This window comes from Rhinolophus sinicus, linkage group LG10 (genome assembly GCF_036562045.2).
Source record: "Rhinolophus sinicus isolate RSC01 linkage group LG10, ASM3656204v1, whole genome shotgun sequence".
Taxonomy (NCBI): domain Eukaryota; kingdom Metazoa; phylum Chordata; class Mammalia; order Chiroptera; family Rhinolophidae; genus Rhinolophus; species Rhinolophus sinicus.
In genome coordinates, this window is record NC_133759.1 from 63399246 (window position 1) to 63423959 (window position 24714).

Below are 24714 nucleotides of genomic sequence, written 5' to 3' on the forward strand. Positions count from 1 at the left end.
CTTACTGTGACCTTGGCTTCTGCATAACTTTTGAGATAAAAGGTCTAAGTACCAGAATGCATTTGGTTGACTGTAGTGTTGTCGACTGATTAAAAACAAGTCATGTCCTAGAACCTCTCATGGAATGCTGATGAGGAACTGGCCCAGGTGCCATGTGCAGGACAAAGTCTTGAGGCAGAGATCAGACTTGCTTTGCTGAAATGGACAATGAAATGTAAGCCTCCATAACCGTAGCTGAATGGGGCAAAGCTACTGACATGAAGATGAAATTGCAATACATTGACTTGCATTTATTGCTTATTGAGTACATATCTTAAAAGCATTTTGAAGATGTTCCAAATTTTAATCATTGCACAAGAGCACAACTTTTAAAACATTTACTATCAGTGAATGGTTTTCTTTGAATGTAATCATATTTTTCTGATTGCTTTTGCTTCAGAAGTGAATACTTGAACTTTATCGTGATTTCATCATTTTTCATATATACAATTTTTAGGCTTAGTGATTAAAGGTATGGGCTTTAGAATGAACAAACCAGGGTTCCAACCTTGTGGCAATTGCTTATTTGGTGTATGACATTGGGTAAGGTACTTAATTTCTTTAAGTCTCTATTTCCCCTAGAAAAATGGAAATAGACAGTAATAGAATCTTATTTTATAGGGCTGTTTAGAGAATTGCAATAATGTATATAAGTCACTTAATCTATTCAATGTTTTTCCCATGTATAAAATAAATAAGAATAATATAGTAAAGGGAACGCATTCAGGCTCTCTGGTCAACCCCTAACCATATACTAAGGGTGCATTGTGGACTTCGGGTCTTAGTAGATGGTATTGCATTCCAGGTCCAAGAAATGCCTCAATCTCACCCTCCCACTTATCCCTTTTCCCCACAGAATTTTGACAGAGGGAGCTATTTGGAAAGAAAAATAGCTAGAGCGGGAAAATACTCCGTATGCACCTCTCAAGATAGGTCTTTCTGGCCAAGACTGATTCAGAAAAGGTGATTCAGATCTCAAAGCTTAAGTGGGACTTCTGCTTCCCACCTACCCCTTGAATCAAGGCAGCCTTTGGCTAAGGTGCCTGCCTCCTCAGTAACCAGTAGAGATGTGAAGCAAAGCACACGAGCCATGGCCAGCTCAGTGCAAAGCAGTAGTAGGGGTGGGGCAGAAGACAAAATCAGAGTTCTCTGCTCTGGAGCTGATCTTCAATGCGGCTTCCCTGTACCGCATTGTAGACTGTGGCCCAATGAGTGTACTGACCTCTGACCAAAGAGGTAAACAACTCTTCCTCTCTTGGAGGCAGGGAGGGAGCTGAAAAAGCATTACTGCTGTAGATCCCTTCTCAAAACAGGGAGTTTTTTGAACTAGAGCTTCTAGCGTTAACAAATAGAAATATAGGACACCCAGCTAAATTTGAATTTCAGATAAGTGAACAATCATTTTTGTAGTATAAGAATGTTAAATATAATATTTTGGACATGATTATGCTAAAATACTATTTGCTGTTTATCTGAAATTCAAAGTTAACTGGGCATCCCATATTTTATCTGGCAGCCCTATTTCCAATAGTTTTTTAAGGTCGGTTTTGTGATGGTTCATTGAGACTGAGAGAAAGGCTTCAGAGCTGGTTTTGAAACCCTGGCACTATGGACATTTGGGGCTGGACGCATCTTTGTTGGGGAGTTGTACTGTTGAAGAATGCTTATTTGCATTCCTGGCTTCTACTCACTGGATGCTAGTCGCACCTGCCCCATCTCCATTGTGACAAGAAAATGTGTCTCCAGGCATTGCCCAATGTCCTTTGGGGAGAGGCAGAGTCACCCTAATTGAGAACCACTGCTTTAGAGATGGTAAAAGCAGGATTGTGAAGCCTGTCCCAGGGTAGACCAGAAGGCCTTTTATCCAAACAATGATGCAGCTACTGCCCCTACCTGCCTCCTCACCTCCTCTGCACAGCCTGGGCTCCTTCCCCAGAATGTTAGGGGCTGTGTAGACCTATATAGAGGAGCCCACCAACACAGTTGTAATCCCATGTGGATTATAATCACTGGAAAATCATTCTCTGTTTACTTTGCCTTTCTACATGGCTCCCATGAGGCTCTACATGACAATTGTTTAGGTTTAACTCAGATATCTTCTTCAAAGAACACGCAACACACTGTTAAACCAAGTACTTACATTTCCTCAGAGGTCGTCAGTTTGTGTAGCCTCAGTGAATTTAGCATTTAATGGGCAAAACTCTTATAGTCAAACTACCTCACTAAAGAGTACATATTACTCTTTTCTCTGCATTGTAGAAGTAGAAACTTGGAGGCATTAGATAATGAATTCTGTCCTTCAAATATTTCCACCTACACATTTATCCCTGAAAAAATGCTCATACGCCTTCATGTGATATTTCGTATTTGTAAAGTTTCTCTGTTTGAATATGTTTTCATACTCAGGTGGCTGAATAAAACTGAAGTGGCTTTCACTTTCTTAGCTTTGATTGTCCAGCACTGATAATTAATTTTGTAGGCCTATCTGCTTACATGGTGGGAAAATTTCATTAGCAAGTTACATGTAACTTGTTTCTTCATTGCTTTCCATACTTTTTAGGCTTTTAGAGAAGCAATGGTTTTATAAAAATCCATTGAGCAGAGCAAAGACAATGTACCTGTCGGGTTATATTACTGTGGGAAAAATCTCTGTTCTCAATTCTGTATAAAGGTTGTATCTTCTCAAATTTCTCTTATTTATGTGCTTCCTTAAATAGGAACACTCTTTCCCTAAGAAGCCTACCTTAAAGAATAACATTATCTTTATTTGTAATCACAGGCCTTCATCATTGCAGAAAAACTCTGATCCTTCTCAGATTCTGATATTTGTGTTTAATCAATAACCACATTCCCTTTTCATCTATCTTATCTCTGCAATTGCATTTTCCCAGCCACGCATGTTTTATTGTATAAGAATTCAATTGAAAGAGCCATTCATGTTTGCAAAAAGGATGGTATTTTATTATTGGTTATAAAGAAAAGAAATTTCACACTTTGTATAACCAACCCTTTCGCATGGTGACTTCTGAAAGTAGGGAACAAGTTAACAAACCTGGGAGAGAGGCCACAAAAAGATCGTGTAGTATTCTGATCACGTTATAAAATAAGACCTGGTGATATTTATGTCTCTAATTGACAAGCATCCAATTCACATCGAAAATGCATAATCTTTGTACAATTTGAGGGTATGTAGACGAGAAAGAATAAGGGATGATGGTCAAAATATTTAACACCAACATCGCATGACCTGATCAATGATGCCAAGTACCATAGTATTGGGATAGGATCCCAGAGACCTTCTGCAGGTTCAGGTGGGCTTCTTTTAGTGACTGGACAACGGGGAGGTGGGTGGGTGCTTGGAGAGGGGCAAGGATGGCTGTAGGCATGGGGCAGGCACTAAGGAGGTTCAAGGTACAATGATTTATGAGCCAGTCTGCTGGTATTTTAAAATTTGAACAATGGGAACAGCTGTACCACTGTGTACCAGCTGGACTAAGAAGTGGAGAGTTATGAAGTGGTGCAGGGTACTTCAAGAATTAGACTACCAGTTCGAGTTCCTGATACTGCCATTCACTCACTGCGTGGTCTCTGGTAGATCAGTTCTTGGGGCGTATATTTTCTCTTATGAAAAATGAGAATATTGGCTAAGAACAGCCTGAAGGTCCCTTCGTGTTCTAAGAACCTACTCCTCCACAATGATCTGCAGGTTCAATGCATAGAGTATAGAGTTGTCTCTTAGCTTCTGAAAAGCAGGGAGACTGAAGTGTTTCATGAGGAATGTGGGGCACTCACATGACTGGTCTGTGAATAACATGATTGTCAAGAGGAAGGAAGTGGCATTAACCACGGATACACTGCGCTCTCAGGAGCAAGACAAGAGCTGGCAAGTGTCTTCTTAGAGGCAACCTAAAAATCTTTTCTAAACATTAATAGTTTTCAGTGTTTGGAGGAATTTACTGCAGAATAGAAAAACGTGTTCGTTTACTACAGACACAAAACAAATGTTGCTTTCTTCTGAAATTACTTAAGTCACGCAAAACAGGTACTTGGAAGTTTTTTGTTGTTTGCCTAGATTGCAAAAACGTTCCCTCAACTCTCCACTTCACTTTTGTTTTCTTTGTTTGGTTATTGATATATTATCCTTTTTTTGTGTGTTTAATGAATATGTTGCAATACTACCATGGGAATATATAAGCACACATTAATGAGTAATGTCATGTCTACAGGCAGTAAAGAAGATTCCAAAGTAACTTCGACCTACATGTGTTTTCCCCAAATATTTTGTTTGAATTTGGTTGAGTTGGAAATTACTTCCTAATTTATAGCACATATTTTTAAAAAAATTGTAAGTATGAGGAAGTGTTCAATATAATCATTTAATACTTTAATTATCAGAAAAAGAAAAAAGCACATGCTGTATTAGCACACTCCAGTGCTGAGTAAATATGTGCACATGTATTTCTGTGGGCTGCCAATACAAGTGATAGTTTAGTAAGATGAACTGATCCTGTTTTAATGTCTTCTTGCTTATTGTACCTGACAAATAGAAATGAGGAAAATGAAGAATTGATTATCTGGGGTCATTTTCTTGAAACTAGCACATAATTCCCATTTATGCTCATTAGATGAAGAAGAGCCTTTCTATAACAAATTAAGAAAATGCATAACCTGTTATGACATAGTCATAGACATATAATAATATGGCCTAGAATTATAGTACTCTCTCAAAGTACATCATATTCAAAATTCACTGGAGATGTCTTAAAGACATCTGTTGTAATTACAGGAACATGGTTTCTAATTCATTTAATTCTCTTTCCTACCTAAACTGTACATATAAGTGAATTTTAAGAGACTGTATAAATAAATTTTTAATTACAAAATGATGTTATACAATACATTATTAATAATAACCAACAATGCATAATGTTTATGCATGAGTCCATTAGAAAGACAAGCTAATGTACGTCAATTCTAAACGAATGCACTAATTTGTACTGAATTTGTGAATGAAATGGAATCCATGATGCAAGCCAATGAGTGCAGTGACACAGAGTGATTTAGCATGCTGTTGTATAGTCATGAAACGTCTTGTACCTATGGCATTCAAGAGGTATTTAAGATTTGTTCATCACATGTGGTCAAGATCTTATTTTTCAGCGAGCCATGCAGTTGTGAAATTTGGAATGAGACCATTGAATTGACAATACTGGCTTTCCCAGACAGGTGTAGAATAAAATGGTCTATAGCATTCAAGAAATGTGCACAACCCTTACGTTTCAGCACAGGGAAATCAGTCTTACTGTAATGGAATCTCCCTGTGAGGCCAAAGGGTCTGTTGGAACATGATTACTTCACTGCATTAGCGATAACAGATTTCTGAAATTTCCATGGCCAGCTCCAGACACTCACTGGTCTCGTGGCAAGATTCAAAAAGGCTGCAATCCATGTCACAGTTGCAGTTGCAATCATTCCGAGAGTGGCTTTCGTCCGAGGTGTGGTGGTACCTGTGAGAGGGGCAGCACAGGTTGGTGCACACCGTTTCACAGGTGTCAGGGAGCATCAGGAGACAATCCCAAAACTGGCAAAACAGACAGGTGAGGATAAGGGAGGCACACTCCTCTGTTTAAAGAAGAAGAAAGACAATTACTAGTGGCGCATATGGGCTCAGCTATGAAAGGTAGGCATGTGCAGTGGTGTGCGTGATAGCTTTAGCGCCAGCTCTTAATTATTCATCCACGTTAGCAGTAATGTGCGCCATAGTCTCTCCCGTTCCCCAACCCCCATGCAGTACTCATTCTATTTAAGTAATTGCTTTATAACTTCTTGAGCATTTCCTATTGATTCCACATAATACGGTTATTTAAAGGGCTGTCACTTTTCTAAACTCCTTTATTTACTTTGTCTGCAGAGGTGCTGGGAAGCCCCACAATTAGCTATGCATCTGGAAACTTCTCAACTGTCAGAAAAACAGCAGGTCCTCCCCACGTGCAGGGAGCATTCAGGAGCAAGGAGACAAGAAGAGACTACAGATTTCTAACTTCTTGTTACAAGGCTTTCTTGTAGCTTTGGTGTGGATTCCCATAAATTTGCCACACCCATATTCAAATTCAAGTGAAAAACACATTTCAAAACCTAATATAAATAATTTTTTAAATATTCACAGTTTTTTCTTGGTTGTAGTTTAGTTTTAATCCCTGTCTCCTTTTTCCTCCAGTTATATAAAGCCTTGGTTTTATATCCAGGTTAGATGAAATACGTCATTATATTCCTAAAAGGGTATAAATCTTATCAATCCTCTTTAAGAAAATCGGTTTAAAAATTTACTACTCAGACTTGTAAAAATCTGAAAAAATATCTCTAAGGAATTGAAGGTAATTGGTAATTCTTGCCAAACAGCTGTGATGGGTTATAGATTATTATATTTTTTGTTTCCATAAAGGGAATTAGTTAGAAGATGTAGCAGTTCTCTTGTTAAAATTATAACTTTTCTTTCCTTTTTTTTTTTTTAAGTCAAAAACATGTGAGGGTTTTGTAAAACCTACATAAGTGTTCACATGACATATCCAATTATTTAAAAACCAGTGTCCTGAAAATTGTTGATGGTTGAAAGCAGCGTTCTAGCATAAATTGGAGAAAAATGTCCCACTCCTGATGGGCTTATCAATCCATTAAAGTTAGACTTTCTTAAGGATTTATTTTTTTCCCAATAAGAATATAATAACTTTTGGTTTTCGGACTTCAGTCGACTGAGCCTGTACAAGCCTACAGGAGAGATTTTGCTGTCTGAGTCATCTGCTAGAGGGTTCTAAGTTCTTAGAGTCCTCATTCATTTAATTTTAACAATAGTTTTCAGAAAACTTCTTTCTTCTATTGTTCATATACTTGTTAATCTTTAAGAGAGAAGAAAGCACATGGAAACTTGCTCTGAAAGGGAACAAATATTTTAAAGAAAGCCATTTTAATTTCTTTTTAAAAACACTATATAAATGTCTAAAGTGAGTCCTGCATACGGAAGTCTTCCTCCTCCCTCTGTCCCTCCCTCCCTGCCTCCCGGCCCCTCCTTCCCGCCTTCCTTTCCTTTCTTCTCAATAAGCCGGTGGTAAAGAACCACATCATGACTTTTACGACTACTTTAATTGCCATATATTGTTGCAGGTGCTGTGGCCATTACTCAATATTTATAGTTCAGGCAGCAGATTCCATAATACCTCTATGGTGTCCGTTCTCCTCTCTTTGCCAGACTGGGTATATTTTAATTCACTTCGAGCCAGCTTCTAGCATGTGGCCAGCTCACCCATATCTTGTAAGTCACCACAAACCACCCACAAAAAGTCGGGAGTAAGTTAGCACAGTACATAGACTCTATTTTGCGTATGCATTTCTGAGCAGGGTGTGTTGGCGGTCAGAAATCTGGGGCATAAAACTTCATCAGGTTTTACCAATGCCAAGACTGCTGCTACCGCAACCCCTGGCAAAGAAGAGCCTCTCGGTGGAAAATATTCTAGGCAAATGCTCCATGATCCCTTAGGCTGGAGGCTCAAGAGACTTACTCAGCCATGACCATAGAAAAAGGATCCCACTAGATCCTGTCATTTGTAGATGCAATGTTGCAAGTTTGGCGTGGAGGTAAGTCGGGTTGGGTGCAGGGTGACTTGTGAAGATAGGAGCTGGTGTTTCCTATCAGAGTGTGAAGAACTTGTTTGTAAAAGGACCTTATAATTTCCTGAGGGCACATAACCTTTGGTTCAATTCCTCTTGCCAATGTCTTTGCAAGTTGGCAAACTTTGGAGTTCTCTGCTTCTGATGTCTACCGTAAATTTTATTTATAAAAAAAATGTTTTGGCCTAATCCATTGGCCAAATTGGCATTTGTTTCCTTCCACCCTTCTATTTTGCACTTGAGAATAGAGTCCATTTTTTCTAAGTCAGTCCTTTTTATTTGGTTATAAAAGGCAGTGACTCTTGCCCAAAAAAACACGGCAACATTAATGAATTGAAAACAGATTTTTCCCAACTTTCAAGTGTGTTCCACACTTTTCCTAAAAGGCATATTAAATAATTCTACATGAGCAGGCTAAACTGTTTTGCATATGGCCACTTTTTGCTTGCACAAAAGTACCATAAGCAATTCAGAGGAAAATGTACAACTCTTTGAAAAGACAGTGGGACTTCCCCTTCTCCTGAATGGGTGTATTTTCTTTCCCTCTACTATTTATTGGGGCATAAATGTTTAATAAACATGATAGTCAAAGCCATAGCCCATGACCATAGCCCGTCCCCTCAGCCCATTCTAAGGAGTGTGCCACGCACCGACCGCCTGCTTCGCATCTCTTCTGCAGCGTCTTCACGACGTCTCACGCGTACCAAGGCCAAGCTGTGTCATGGACCTCCCTCTTGCCCCCATTCCAAAGCCTGTTCCTCCTCCAGCTTTCTCTTGTGAATGGCTGCTGGACACTCCGATGACTTCAGAGGAAACCTGGGACACATTCGTGTCATTTTCTTCTTCCTGATCGGACTCTCCCGACTGATTCTTCACTGAGCCCTGCTGATTCGATCTCAAACTCATACTTGAAGTCCATCAGCCTTGTGCACATCTAGTGTCGTCATCTTAGTTTGAGACACCAGCAGCCACCACCACATCAACAGTGACAGTCTCCTTTGGAGGAAACTACTTTCATGAGCCCACCTCAAATTCATCAGTGACTGATCTTTTTAGTCATAAATGAGAACAACTCTCTCTTTAAAGTGCCAAATCCTTGCGATGGCCTACAAGCCCCTGCGTGATCAGGTCCCTGCCTATTTCTCTGACTGCCAGTCCTACTCTCCTTCTTACTCACTGCACTCCAGCCACACTGGCAAAACTTTAGTTCCTGGGATGCTCCCAACTCAGGGCCTTTGCACATGCTCGCCCGTTGGCCTATGTTGCATACTCTCCCCTCACAACTCTACCTAACTCCTACTAAACCCTTGCATCTTTAGCTTAAAGCATCTTAAATCACATCCTTGCTGAAACTCTCATAGCACCCTACTTCATTTTTTTTCTTCATAGCACTAACCACAACATAATATGAAACTAATTATTCTGTTAATTAGTTTCTCCCCTACTAGAACCTAAGTTACAAGAAAGCTTATTTCTGTTGAATGAATGAATAAGTGAACAATAAGGGATAAATAAAGTAGTCCCCATTTTTTAGATGGAAGGACTAAGGCTCAGAAGTCGTCACTGACTCCTAAATCTCTCAACTGAAGGCTGTGGAGCAGAGATTCAAATCTAAGTCTCTTTGGACCCAAAGTCCATGCTCTCTCTTCCCCAGTGTTGTATGTGTCAACTGTTTAGCATAAAGCAAAGTTGCAGTCCTCTACACTTTATGCACATCTCACATAGGTCTTGAAGTAACCCTGAGTTGAGTACTATTATTCTTGTTTTATAGATGAGGAAACTGTGGCTCAGAGAGTTTGAGAAACATGGGAAATGGTGGGGCTGTCATTTGCATCCAGACTGTCTCCTTCAGAGCTCTTAATTCGGAAGCCTGGCCTGCCCTTCAAAATACTCTAACCTTCCTTCTGTCATGTTTGAGCATGCGCTTACTGAGCACTGCAGGCTTGCTGATGGCCTGCTCTCTTGCTCTTACCCTGCTCTGCTCTGTATTTCCAAGACCCGTAAGTTCCTTTGTCCAGGTTCTGTTAAGAGGCTGCTGGCTAGTTTCAGCCAATAGGGCACAGTGATGGGAAATGGAGGGTGGAAAAAGGAAAAGACTGGGGTATTGCTCCTTCTCGTGCTCGGCTTTGAGTGGTGTCAAGCAGTGTTCATATCTTCTCCTGGTTTTCTCTCTTTCTGAATGCCCATCTCTCTGTGGTTCCTGCTAACGCCACTTACTCGTGGTCTGTGTGGTAACTAGTGAGTAGGGGCCTATGAGCTTATGCTGGTGCTGGTGGCCTCCTGGTAGCCGGGAGGGACCAAGGGAAGAGGTGGCAGAGCCTTCATGTTTTGGCTAAGTTCTGGGTGGCCTCACTGTCCCCTCACTTGGCTCTTCAGCTCTCCTAGAACCTTTATACCACAGTCCATGTATATTACATTTCCGTTATTGAGCTACCTCGTGTCCTGGCGTAGGTCTCGGATCACTGCTCTCAGAGTGCCCATTGCACTGCTCCACGTCTTACCTTCTTACAGCCACGCAGGTATTTAGCTGTGAACTAGAAGCCATGACAAAAGCCCTCTCAGGGTTGTGTCATTTCCTTTCCACACCCCTAGGGTACTTTTAGGACATCAAAGAAGTAATGTGCTAAGTGATACCCTAACGATGCTGAAGGACTAATGCAGGCTCCACAGGTGCTAAATGTACAACTGGGGATTAGGTAAGTAAGAGGGAGAACCTGCCTCATGAGAAAGAATCATGTTTAATTATAGTGGAAAAGTCCACAAGACAAGTAGTTTCCGCAAATATCAGCCTCATGGTCCTGGCCCTGTACTTCCTGAGTCTGCCCTCCCCGCTTTTGTCTTACCACCAGGGTGCCCAGGATTTGGGGAAGGAGCAAAAAGAGGCAGCTTTAGTGCGAACTGTAGTTCTTGTGGCTTTCCTCATCTCCAGAAACAAACTACCTGCTACTTTGAGAATCATTATCCAAAGAAGCAAGAATATAGTTCTTTCAGAATGACACCAGACAGACAACAACCACCCATCTTCTCCTCCTCCCAAGACAAAGTAAGAAAAAAAGGCAAAATGAGCCTGGTCCAAATCTAGTATTCTAATTAACAGTTAATGTGCTATCACAGAGAATTTGGCATAATAATAGATTCATGATACAATGTCTCTGACTACAAAAAATTTTTGGTTAAAAAGTATGAAAATTGGTTCCCACTCCCCTAACATTAAGGTTTTTTTTGTTTTGTTTTGTTTTTTGTCTGTAATGTAGAATGCGAATAAATGAAGTATGACTGAATGTCATTTTCTAGCTGGAGTATCACCCCTGATGTTATCAATTTTAATAGCTACTTAAATATGTCAAGATGTATTTAAATTCAGACAAGCACAACTAACATTCAAGTCAGTTCTTTAGATCTAGAATGACTAGATTTGGGTGATGCTTAGTAAATTTGTGCTTATGTTTTTTTCTGAGCAAATGAACTGAAATAATTATAAAATTGAAACATTTTATAAGGTGACACTACTGCATTTAATTGTATGAAATTTACTGTGTAGAAAATGTAATCATTTTATTCAGTAGTCCATGGTGTAATTAAGACTATTCTTTTGAGGTATCTTGTATTTATGATTTTCCTCTTCCACCTGGATGAGATGTCTCAAATTCAAAATTATACATCAATTAGGTATAGTCTCAGGATCCTTCTTAAGGAGCCTGTTTTCTCATATCATGTCTATCCCTGGTTTTATTATCCACGGGGACGCTTTTGCAATTAGAACACAGAAACAGAAGCAGAGACACAAACAGTGCTCTGGACTTTTTCCATTTTATTTGGGAAAGGGACCACACAGGACGAGCCACGATTTAATAATAAAGTAATATTGCAGCATATAGTGCGTGATGTGCAGTAAAGATCCTTTTAAATTCCCATCAGAGCACACGCCATGAACTGTGCTAATGGATGTAACACATTTTACAAAATCTGCATGTGTGAGGCTTTTCCATCCTGCTTTAAGTGGGGCAATGTATATAAATAATAGATATTAGCAATTAAGCATCCATTCCTATGCACTCATTTATACATTTGAAAATAAATTAACCACAAACTACATGAAAGTGGATGCAATCTTCTCTTTTCCCTTCTGTTTCTCCTGCTGTTCCTGAAAGATATTTCTGTATTTATCTCAGTACGAACAATGACCCCAGCTCTCAATTTCTACATCCTTAAATTAATTACTATAAAAAATTCTCTGAAATCAAGTGAGTCTGACTTAACTCACGAGTTCCTTGATGTTTATTCTTTAGGAGAATGAGAGTTTCTCATCCTTATTTGCGGCCTTAGTCTGGGTTTTTTATTCTCTTTTTTATCCAGGTACCAAAAGCTCTTACCTCGATGGGAGGATTTTTTACAATGTGGTAAAGGAAGGGTGGGTTATTATCTATCCTGTTAGCTTAAAACCAGAATTTCCTGTGTTGTACTGGCCTTAGGCCAGGCCTTTAGAAAATAATCTAATTCAACTGTCCTCATGATTTTCCTTTACTCTTTTGAAGAAAGAAAAATTGGTTGTTTTTTCTGAATGAGGGTCCTGCGTATCAGTTGCTATTTTAACAAAGTAGTCACTTTGGCCCTTTCCTGAGAATATAAGGGTTCAGGTATCATGCTGGCCTCACTGGTCCCTCCCAGGATAGATCAGAGTTGTTCTGGAGCTGCACTCTGTTTTACGGTGTGAGTCTGTGCAATGGCGGTTTCTAATTCTGGGATCAAACAACCAATATCCATTACCAGTAAGATCCAAGCATGCATAATACTTTCTGATAAAATGTTCTGGCATCAAAATGTTTTTCAGAGAACTCTCCTGTATTGCCTATTTTTTTATTTTTTTGTGTGTCTTGTTTTGCCTATTTTCTTAATTGGCGTGAAACTAACAAAGCCAGAAACACGAGCATCTTGGATTCGTTGGATTCAGGGTTGTAACCTGGCAGTCTGCAGGCCAGAGTTGGCCCAAAGCTGTGTGTAGTTGGGGGTGTCTGTGGCTTCATAAAAGAAATAGAACTATTGGCAGCAGTTAAAGTTTTAGAGATTTCACAAAGCACTCTGCATCTGGCAGCTTTGGGCCTACATTTCCTTCCGGCTGAGCAGAGGCAGGGCTCTTCACCTGGCCACAGCCCTCGCCAATCCCTATTGTTACTTCCCGTTTACTTCCTCATTCACATTGTCTCCTGGCAACCGCAGGCAACTGTGTCTGCAGCTTCTGGTCCATGACAACCCTTGTACAAGACAGCATGTATGTAACATGTGCTAGAAATCTTCTCTTCCCTCACTTTCTAAAACTGCGATCATAATAAAAGCAAAAATTGAACATATATTATGTGACATGTTCTGTACTGGCTGCTTTACACTAGTTATTTCATGTGATCTTGAAAACACCCTCTGGTGTGTTACTAGCTCCATCATATAACTCAGAGGCTAAGAGGCAGAGATAGAAAAATGTACCCAGTTTTATACAGTTAATACATTTCAGAGCCAGGACTAAAACTGATGTGATTCCAAAGTTTCTCTTATACAGAGTTTATTTAATTTTTTTCCTTGTTTTGAAAAAGTAAATATGAATTTAAACATAGACCAGAAACTATACCCTAGTACATTTTCCTTTGAGAAACACCCCTTAGTTTTATTTAAATGCAAATGTAGATATTGAACACTTCAAAATTCTTGAATGGTTTATGTCTCCTATAAAGGTCACTGCGAAGTTAACCTGAGTAAAATTTATATGGAGTCCATGACTTTGAACTTGACTATGCTGATTGTTTAGTGCCAAACCAATTTCAAATTGGCGTTACAATGGAACTTGGCTTTTCTGTCACATGCAGGGATGGTTGGGTGTAGGTTTGCACTGATCAGAGTGCTTAGGAAGTGATACTACCACCAAGAGGAACCAACCCTTTGTCACAGGTTGCTGGTTAAGCATATTGATATTTTACATAGTCTGTATTTATACCTTTCCAGCATTTCAATAGCATTCCACTCTGCCTCCTTCTCCTCTCTGCCTAGAGTCTCGTGCTAATAGTCCCAGATCTGAGAAAAGAAAGTTTGCATTTTTCTTTATCCATTTCGTAGCCCCATAGCAAGAATGATTACACCTCACCCCAGCTATTTAAAACACATTGCCTCTGATTTCCAGCTTTGAGAGCAAACAATCTGCCAAGTACCTCATAATTGCAAAGTGACCTTGACATGTGTCATTCACCAGGGTTTTCAAATCCAAGTCTTCCTCTTTAATATTAATAAAGCCTTTTTTTCCCTAACAGCATATGTGATGATTTTACAGGGGTTGGGGGTTGGGGAGCTTTATTTAGAGATGGGTTGATTCTGAGAAACATACCATCAGTCTCTCTCTGATGAACCGAAGCATCAGTCTGAAGGTAAGAGAACCCCGTCTGGCATTCTTCAAGGGAGGAGAGTGATGTGCTGCGTTCGGACAGCTTTTTCTCACTGGGAGTTTCCTTGCCTGGTCCATCTGTGATATTGAATTCGGATACTGAATTTATAACGATAGCATTCATGGGTTTCTCTTCTGCATGTTTTTCATTTGTAAGTTGGGTATCTAGATGAAAAAAGAAAACACATATACAAAACCTCTAGAGTTGACACAATCTAGTAATCTAAGAATGGACATTTGTAGAAAATTTTACATTCTAGACTTTCATAAGAATAAAGTCTTTTTAAAAAAAGAATGAAGCATTATTAAGCAGGAAATTGTGAATGAAAACACAAGAATAAAAGAATGCAGTAATTACAAAATTTTACACACATTCCGAGTTTTACCTATCATAGTAATTTGTGACACTTATTTTGACTGTGGGTTTTCTAATGATAGGTGGAGAGAATCAAGGAATTTGTCCACTTGGCTCAATAAAACCTGATAGTAAGTTGTCAGCTTCCTGTCATCGTGTTTTGTGGATTGGAGATGCAGTCAAGGGGTCGTCATGCTGAGCAGCACTTCTCAGTAATGGTGTGTGACCTCAATCAAGTTGTTTTAGTTCTTTTTTTCTACAAACCTCAGTTTTCTCTCTGTGCAAGAAAAGTGGTTATAACTACATAGTTGACACGCTTATCTCTACTCCTGCCCTCAAAGACTCCAAGTTGCTACCCTTTTCTCTGCTTTGGTGTTTCCTAGGTTCCCTATTCTGGTGACAGTCTATAGTGTGCTTTTTGGAAACATGCTATATTTCCATATAATCACCAGGCACAATTACAGGAGATGTTCAGGGAACCTCTAGCAAAGTGCTTGGTTGAGATTCTGGTTTGGAGAGGCATAGAGAAGGCTGAGAAGACTTTGGGCCGTCAGGTATTTTAGAACTCCCATATTTAGTCATTCGTTTCCACATAATAATTGAGAGTCTGTTATGTGACAGGTACTGGGCTGGGCAGTGAGGATACAGTGGTGATGATACCGGCACGGTTCCTGGCTTTCACAAGCATCAAACAAGTTAGCAAAAAATAACTGCTTAAGTCACAATATTGAAGAGGGTATTAGAAAGAAGCATCCCATGAAGCCTGTCAGAGACAGAAGCAGACTGGGTGTGGGGCAGTTACATTATTACTTATCTACATACATTAAACAAGAATCCGAAGACAGATAAAAGACTTAACAGAGTATTCTCAAACATGCAGCTAGGCAGACTCCTGGGGACATCTTAAGACTTCAACAAGCAACAGTCCTGGTAACTTGGTGGCTTTTGGGAGGTGATGAGGTGAACGCCGCAGCATCGTGTTTCCATTGCTGGCCCAATGCCTGCTTGACTCAATAATGCTCATTGAGTGACTGGAAGAAATAATACAGCTGGCAGCCTGAGTTGATTTTACTGTGCTCACGCACCTCAGTGCAAGAAATAGGTTCTTGCCAAGTCCCTTTTCATCATCCTTTCCAAAGTTGCTTCTCAGTTTGGGGCAGATGGAAATCTCTACTAGGTCCTACCTCCCAAGACAGTGGTTCCCAGACCTGGCTAAAGAGTAAAATGACCCAGGAAAACTTTTAAAAGTTTGGAATTTTTTAAAGTTCAGACAACCCCTGCCCCCCACCGTCCCTGGGGGATTTTTGAAGCACTTCAGGTGACTCCAATATGCAGACAAATTTGGAGCCACTGCCACAGGGGCCTTCTGCTTTGGGAGAGGAGAAAGGGAGAGAACAGCACACTGATCTGTGCATCAGTGGTTTTCAGAAAACAATCTTTAGATAGCTGCTCTCCAATGGCGCCTAACCGGTACAGGAGCCACCAGTATGGTGCACACATCATTTCAGACCACTTTCATTTCTTTCTGAGCCTCCAAACAGCCTTGGCTTTCAACAGTGTTTAATTTTTTTTCTGTACCCCTTATGCTGCTGGCTTTAAATCTCGTGCTTGCAATTTGATTCACCCTAAAAAGGATTGGCAAAAATAGGGGTTTAGGAAAACAACTATTGTTGATAGCAATTAACATAGTATTAAATGGATAGAATTAGCTCAACAGATTAGGAAGCTCTGGGCTTCCCAAAAGAGATTCCCCAAATTAATGATAAAATGATGATAACAATAGTTTATTTTTCTTACTTGGTTACAAACTGTCCAATAACCGGCTAATGTCACAAACAGATACCATTTAAATCGTGCCTCAGAGCCCGGAGAGCAGCACTGACATTTGGGGCCGGTTCAGTCTTTGTCCTGGGGAGACTGTAGGATGTTTAGCAGCACCCCTGTCCTCGTCTACCTCCTAAATGCCAGCAGCACCTATCACCCTAGACTGTGACAAACAAAAAGGTCTGTAGATAGTGTCAAATTTCCCCTACGGGGCAAAATCGCCCAGGTTGAAAGGCAAACCACGACTTATACACACACACAGTTGCATGCATTTATGTCCAGCTCTGTGTTACCACTTACATATCTTGTTTAACTTAAGCATAACAAACACTCTAGGTGTTGTCAGCCTCCCTGAGCAGATGGGAACTATATGAATTCATATCCCTAGTTAACAGTTGAATGAGTGTAACCAAGGCTTAGAGAGTTTATTTAGATGAGTTGCCCAAGGATTCCTCTTTAGCAAAGGGTAGAACTGGGATTTGAACCCAAGACTGGTGGATTCCAAAAGTTTTCTCTTATCCTGTTTTTTACCTTATACAGCATTCCCTCTAATTTGTTCTTAGCTTTTATCTCTGCTCTCTAGTTGCTAAGATGGCACATAAGCAAAACCCTCTTCACCCTAAATCCCATGATGTGTCACCTACCCAAAACCAAGCCTCAAAATCACCTTGACAAACATGCCCCTCTCTGAGCCGTCTGAGCCATCTTAGCAAAGCAAGACTACCTTCTCGTACACTCAGGGAAGCATACCCTTCACTTACAGCGGGTTACTATTGTACATCACAGAGCAGCTCAGAAAGAGCTGATAGATAACGGAAGCTTGATGAGTATGGAGATTGCAGCAACTATTTACTCACAGAATTCATTAACAATCAGTTCAAATTATCACACGTAGTCAGGCTGCATGGAATTCAAATTGCTTTTGCACAAAATAATTCAGCAACAAAAAAAAAGTTGGATGGAGGTTACTGGTATGTAAGAACATGCACGGAATACGGTATACAGCCAAGTGGTGTATGATTCTTTTTAATTTTGTGGCAATTTTAAGTACTTGTATATCATTTGAATCTTAGTGGTGTGCTACATTAAGCAACCATTTGGAGACACTGGGCTTGTACTGAGAGAATTTTATGGAGAAGTTAAACTGCCATTCATAAAGTTATTTTAATTCTATATCTCTGTTTATATTTTTATTTTTTCACTCTTTAGTGGGAACTAGCTGTTGTTCATTAGAAAATCATCTGACATATACACATTTCAGAGCCCAGGCTGTTAAATCCAGAATTCTGACATCTGAAGTGAGTCACAATTCTTCAGTGAATGTTACTGACATCTTCCATCTTTTATAGATGGCATGCTAACAATAATTTTCCCAGATTCCTTATTTTGTGATGTTATTTGACACTGTACCCAAAGTATTATAAAGTAGCATAAGCTAAAAGGAGAAACACATAAAAAGTGGTATCACATCTTCTTCAGAGAAAACTTTTGGAATTAAACAGGGAACACGTGAAACTGTATAAGGGATGTTATAGATAGGTCTTGATATTAACAGAGAAAATAATTTTTTTCTCTAAAATTAGGACAACAATTAGAAGCTCAACTGCATTTCTTAGGAAAAGAAATAAGGTGTATCTCAAAAGTCAATTAAATACAAAATTCATTTTTGGGCTAGAAGTAATTGCAGAACCAATGGGTATAAACATAAATAACAAAAAATACAGTTAATTATTTATTACCATTTAGCAAATGTTATTAATTTAATTCAATTACAATTTATTGAATATCCACATGCAATAGGTGAATCAGTGTGACAGAAACTACTAATTTATTTACTTCAAGTTATTAAGGGAACATTTTAATGATTTTCATTTTTGTTCAGTAAAGGTGACTTTATAATATTTGCATCCATGTATTCTCTGAATATCTATCTTTCTATCTATATAGATATCTCTCTCTCTATATCTATATTTATATACATATATACATATATATGTATATATATATACATATATATACATATATACAGAGAGAGAGAGAGAGAGAGAGAGAGAGAGAGAGAGAGAGAGAGAGAGAGAGAGATACCCAGTTTGGGGAAAAGAATGAGGGGCTCAGTAGAAAGAGAAGTAATTGTAAGGATTTGGCCAGTAGGTCAAATAAATTATCCAATAGTCAGTTACAAGTGTGAGCCTGAAATCTATGCGCGCACACACACACACACACACACACACACACACACACACATTCAAATTAAGAATAAATAGCATCACTTTTCCCTGGCTCCTCTAATTCTATTCTTGTTTATTCCTCCTCCCTCCCTCCCTCCCTCCCTCCCTCCCTCCCTCCCTCCCTCCTCCCTCCCTCCCTCCCTCCCTCCCTCCCTCCCTCCCTCCCTCCCTCCCCTTCTCTTTTGGTTTAATCCTTTACTAACCTTCCCTGTCTCTATTATTGGTTCCCTTTTCTTCCCTCCAGCTCTCCACTATATTTATCCTTCAAGACTTTGTCCTCTTAGTTTCTTTCTTTGTACCCTAACCTTCAAGATTGTATTGTCCGTATTTACAACTTCATTATTTTCTTTGTGAAGTTGGCCCCCAAATCTCTACGCAGAGTGCCAGCCAGCCAGCCGGCCACTTTACTGAGCAGAAGCTGTACACCTGGCCCTGTGCTAAGTGCTGGGGAAACTGAGTAAGAAAACCGAATAGTCCTGGTCACGAGGCCTGCAGTCATCACAGATTTCAGTCACACACTTGTAACTGACTGCGGGATATTTTATTTGATGTACCAGCCAAATCCTTTCAATTATTATGTCCCTTCCTACTAAACCCCTCCTTCTTTTCCCCAAACTGGACAACTCTGTATATCACTGAAGAGTTCACAATTCAATTTCTTTTCATTTTTCCATTTCCTAAGCTTAAAAATACTCTTTGATTTGTCCCATCCCTCCAACCGTTTATTTACAAGTTCTTATTTATCCTTCCTTCTAAATATCTCCCAAGTCCAACTCTGCTTTTTCATTCCCCAAACTACACCTCAGATATAATCATGTGTTCTGAAATCTGGACTGTTTCAGGAGTCATTAGTGTCAACTGTAGTGACAACCCTCCCCAAAACATCTCCTACACTGTAATCAAAATGATGTTTTCAACAATATTCTTCTGATTATATTACTCATTTTAAAAAGCTAAACAAAACACACAGACAAAAAGTGTTAATAGCTCATTAGTACCTGGATATTTTCACATTCTCTTGTTCTCAGTTAACCTATCTAATCTATTGCCAAATCGCCCACTGAAAAAGGTAGCTTTTTGTTAAGATTTTTCTTCTGAATGGTAAACTCCAGAAGCCCAAATGAAAATTATTAGATAAACTTTAAGAAATGATGATTTTAATGTTAATTCTAGACCAAAACATTTAAGGTGATTTACTATTTCAAATGTGTGGATCATTTTTAAAGTTACAATGGTGAATTATATTTTCCCTTGAATTTAAGCTATAATTTCGAATTTCATATTGTAATTATCTGTGGTTGAAATCAGATCAAAGCAGACAAGTGAAATTTTAAGGTATATATTACCAAACCTTTAACGAATAAGTAAGGTTAGCAAAAGTAGTTAGTTGAAGTGACACTGTATAGGAAAAAATATGTTTTCCTTTGTATGTAAAGTTTGTGAAGTTCACACAAATGTCAGAAATGAATTTTTGTTGTTATTGTTAGAATATATGGACTATATTCTCACCAGCTTGGTAGGTAATAATACAAAACACAAAGTACAGTAAAGCATTCAACATGATTGAACATGCTGAAAATTATTAGAAAGAGTTAGAAACACATTTTCTAGATATATAGAGCACTATTATTGTGTGGAGTAAAATTTGAGAACTGATATATGGCTAAAGACAGAACAAAAATTGGGACGTAAGGAATCCTCGGTAGTGACAAAAGCATACTCAAAGAAACACGTTTTCTTTTTTCAAAGCCGAGTGTGCTAATTTTTCTCAAGCTGAGAGATGAAGGCTTCCTAAAATATTCTCACCTTTTCGGAATGAATGGAAGTAACTAATTAGTGAGTGTTCCGTTTTTATATCCCATTAGTTCAATTGAACAAAATAAAATCTTGGATTCATTAAATGTTTTATTTGGGAGGGGGGAGCGGGGAGAGGAATAAATAAGACAAATATGTTGGACATTTTTTTCTTTAATTTTGAAAGGCCAGCTCTGGTTGGGAGATGGCCTTTGAGGACTTTCACAGTAAAACAGCACTCGTGTCCTTGCTCTGTGTTGTCTTCTGCAGCACTTCGAGTAAAACTGTGCCTTAAAAACCTGAGGTGAAATGTTTATTAAAAGCTGTGATGATATATTTTAAGCCTTTTCAATCAGTCCTGGTAAATCTCTTTTTTCAAAAAAGAGAAAAAGCAGAAGAACATTATTTCTCCAGAAATAACAGCAGTGAGTGTGCAAGGTGAAAAGGATTAAACGGTGGAAAGAACTAAGAGAAGGTTGAACACAGCCCCCTCCCCAAGCTTCCTTGATTCCCACAAAGGAAGTTCAGTCTTTTGGGGCTGAAGTGGGTTTTTTGGCCTAACTCTTCTAGATAATTACCTGTCTTTTGCTCTCCACTATATGTTACACCTGTAGACAGACATAGGCTAAGTGATATACTTTTATAGCTAGCTCCAAAGCTGTAACAAGGACCAATTCAGTCCTAGAAGGTGGTTAAATCTTCTTCAGACATGAAAACAGTTTGCAATTATGAGTCTCCATTTCATTTTTATGCAGTTACCTTCACTTTAATATTTGTATAAAATGTCTCAATAAATAAAGATTATGTTATCTCCGAAAAAAATTGGTTAGCAGTTTTTATAGCTTGATGCACTTGGATTAGTAATAGGTTTAGGGCTCTGAAAAAATAAATGAAGCCAATAGGCTATAAACTCATGCATAATTGGTGTTACATATACAGTTGATTTTTTAACTGTGTCTAAATATAAATGTTAAAAATGAAACTATAATTATACAAAATATTCTCTATTATGTTAAAACCATGACAATTTATTCATCCCAACTATTTGAATGTCACTTAAAGTCTCTTACTTGCATTATCTCATTTGAGGCTCATAACAGTTTTGCAAAGTATTATTATCACTATTACATGAATGAGAAAGTGATTGGAGGGTCAGAGATTTTAGTGGTTTGCCCAAGATTACCCAGTTGGCAAGGGGCAGAGCTAGTACTTGAACTTATGTCTCCTAATTCCCACAGTTGTTAAACTTTATGTTCACAAATTGGTTTATGAAACAAGGCACGCCAATATGAGAGCCAGCTACTTTTCTGAAGTATAACTCTTTTGTCCCTTTTGACTTTCTTCTCTCCAGGGTAATTGATCTTGCCGGTATTAGATTAGAAGGCACTTTATGTGTATGCTCAAAACCAGAACTCCTACTGATTGCATTTTCCAAATTTACCCCTCAAAGCCCAATGCAAGTGTCATCTCCTATGTGGAGCTTCCTGCAATGCCCTTCACTCCAATTGAAGTGAATTGTTCCCTTTGGGAGCTCCCAGGGACCTGGGCTGCTAAACACAGGATAGCCCCTACTTTAGTTTATTGTGTACTAAGGTTAATTGTGGATGTATTCCTCTTCCCTTTCTGTTTTGAACTCCTTGAGGAAATGCATCTCCACTCATCTTTGATTTCCCAGCACCTACCACAGTGTCTGGCAGAAAGCAAGTGTTAAATAAATTTAGAAGACTGCAACTGACTGACAGATTGAATGTGGGGTATTTTGGCTGTTAGTTGATAATTGACTCATTTTTCCTGGGACAGATTTTCTGAGCACATCTTCCATAGGTCTTCCTCCCCCGTTCTTGATATGCCAGTTGATCCTGGTGAAAGTCTAAAAATTCTCTTTTGTGCTAAAATACATATTGATTTTAAAGCAACATTTGCATTTGTGCCTATAAAACTGTGAAAAATATTAAAGACAAAGAAAATAAAACCCCCTATAATTCTACCATTATTAACACATTATTGTATTTGTTTCACAAAAATTCAATGGAAATATCGGGGATATATAAATATACATATACATGTATATATATATTATATATATAATTAAGTTCACGAACTCATCTGGCAAAAGCACTACATACCTCAATGCTGAATATCACTATGGTCACCTTCGAAGTATTCCCCTTGGGAAGCTATGCACCGACGCCAGTGCCTAGTCCACCTTTCAAAGCAATTTTGGAACTCTTTTTCTGGAATAGCCATCAGAGCTGTTGTCATAGTACCCTTGATGTCCTGAATGTCCCCCTTTCAATATTTCCTCTATCTTTGGGTAAATAAAGAAGTCATTGGGGGCCAGATCAGGTGAGTAGAGAAGGTGTTTCAATACAGTTATTTGTTTACTGGCAAAAATTTGCCCCACAGACAGTGCCCTGTGAGCTGGTGCATGTCATGATGCAAGAGCCATGAATGGTTGGTGAAAAAAGTTCAGGTCATCTAATTTATTCATGCAGCCTTTTCAGCACTTCCAAATAGTAAATTTGGTTAACTGTTTGTCCAGTTTGCACAAATTCATAATGAATAATCCCTCTGATTTCAAAAAAGGTTAGCAACATTGTTGCAACAAGTTCGCGAACTTAATTGTCAGACCTTGTATATATGAAATCTGGACTATATATATTATGAATTAGATTGGAATATATATTTTAATACGTATTATATGTATATATCATGTTATATACACATACTATATATGATATATATGGTATATATTATATATGTGTGTGTATATATATATATATATATACATATATATATATATATGTATGTATATATATATATATATATACACACACACAAAATGCTTCCAAGGTGTCACTCACTCTAATTATATATAATATACATATAAACTATGCATTATGTGTATATGATATATATAGTGCTGCCAAGATATGCCACTAACTCTTTTAGGTCCTTTTGCATATATTAACTCATTTAGTACTCCCAGTAACCTTATGTGGTAGGTACTTCCAGTGTCATCCCATTTTTTGTATGGGGACAAGAGCACAGTGATGTAGAATAACTTACCCAAAGTCACACAACTGGGAAATGATGGAGCTGGGATCTTAACTAAGGCAGCCTGGCTCCAGGTTCATGTTCCTAACCATTGTGCTATAATTTCTATCTAGATAGGGATTTAAAAAGAAAAGCAATATTGGGATTTCATTGAATATACTGTAGTTTATGTTACCATTATATCACGAGCCTTTCCCTGCATCCTAAAGATTATTAAAAACATGCTCAAGCCTCAGCTCAAATGTTACCTCCTCAGAGATACTCTCCCTTACAATAAATTTAAAGCAGGGGTTCTCAATCGGCAGATTTTGTCCTCCGCAGGACATCTGGCAATGGCTGGAGACATTTTTTATGGTGTTGACTGGGGTAGGTGCAGTTAGTGAGTAGAGGCCAGGGACGCTGCTAAGTATCCTATAATGTACAGGAACCCCTCCCCATCACCACAAACAAACCCATAAAGAATATGCTTTCAAATGTCATAGTGGCAAGGTTCAGAAATTGTCTACAAGGTCTGACAATTAAGTTCGTGAACTTGCTGCACCGATGTGACTAACCTTTATTGATATCAGAGGGATTATTCATTATGAATTTATACCAACTGGAGAGTTAACCTAGTTTACTATTTGGAAGTGCTGAAAAGGCTGCGTGAAAAAGTTAGACAATCTGAACTTTTCGCCAACAATTCATGGCTCTTGCATCACGACAATGCACCAGCTCACATGGCACTGTCTGTGAGGGAGTTTTTAGCCTGTAAACAAATGACTGTATTGGAACACCCTCCCTACTCACCTGATCTGGCCCTCAGTGACTTCTTTCTTTACCTGAACATAAAGGAAATATTGAAAGAAAGACATTTTGATGACATTCAGGACATCAAGTATAGAACGACGACAGCTCTGATGGCCATTCCAGAAAGAGAGTTCCAAAATTACTTTGAAGGACGGACTAGGCGCTGGCGTTGGTGCATAGCTTCCCAAGGGGAGGACTTCAAAGGTGACCATAGTGATGTTCAGCAGTGGTTCCGAGCTCTTACCACTGGCCACTTCTATGACATTACTGTTTCGTGGTCTTCATAGTGCTTTTCAGTATTCTGAAAATGTTTTGTTTATGTATTAGTTTACTTGTATATGAACTATATGTCTCTTCTACCCTTGACTAAAATACCAACTTTATGAAAAGTTTTTATTATTAATTAATTGCTATATCATAGAAGAGTGCCTGGGACATAGTATGTTCTTAACAAATAAGGAATCAAAGAATCAATAGCATTTCTTGGATGGTATGTCATAAACTATTTAACAATTCCTCCATTCAGTTAAAATGTAGATTGT

The 24714-nt window shown here is 38.7% G+C and overlaps 1 protein-coding gene across 1 annotated transcript in view; it reads right to left on the reverse strand.

Moving 5' to 3' along the window:
- Nucleotides 1-3015: 3015 nt before the first annotated feature.
- Nucleotides 3016-24714, reverse strand: part of MDFIC2 (MyoD family inhibitor domain containing 2) — a 122724-nt gene continuing 101025 nt past the window's right edge. Inside the window, exons 3-4 of the mRNA XM_019711724.2 lie at nt 14069-14290; nt 3016-5661 (exon numbers count right to left, since the gene is read on the reverse strand). Coding sequence (XP_019567283.2) covers nt 5402-5661; nt 14069-14290 — 482 coding nt within the window. The 3' untranslated portion in view covers nt 3016-5401. The remainder of the gene's footprint in view (nt 5662-14068; nt 14291-24714) is intronic.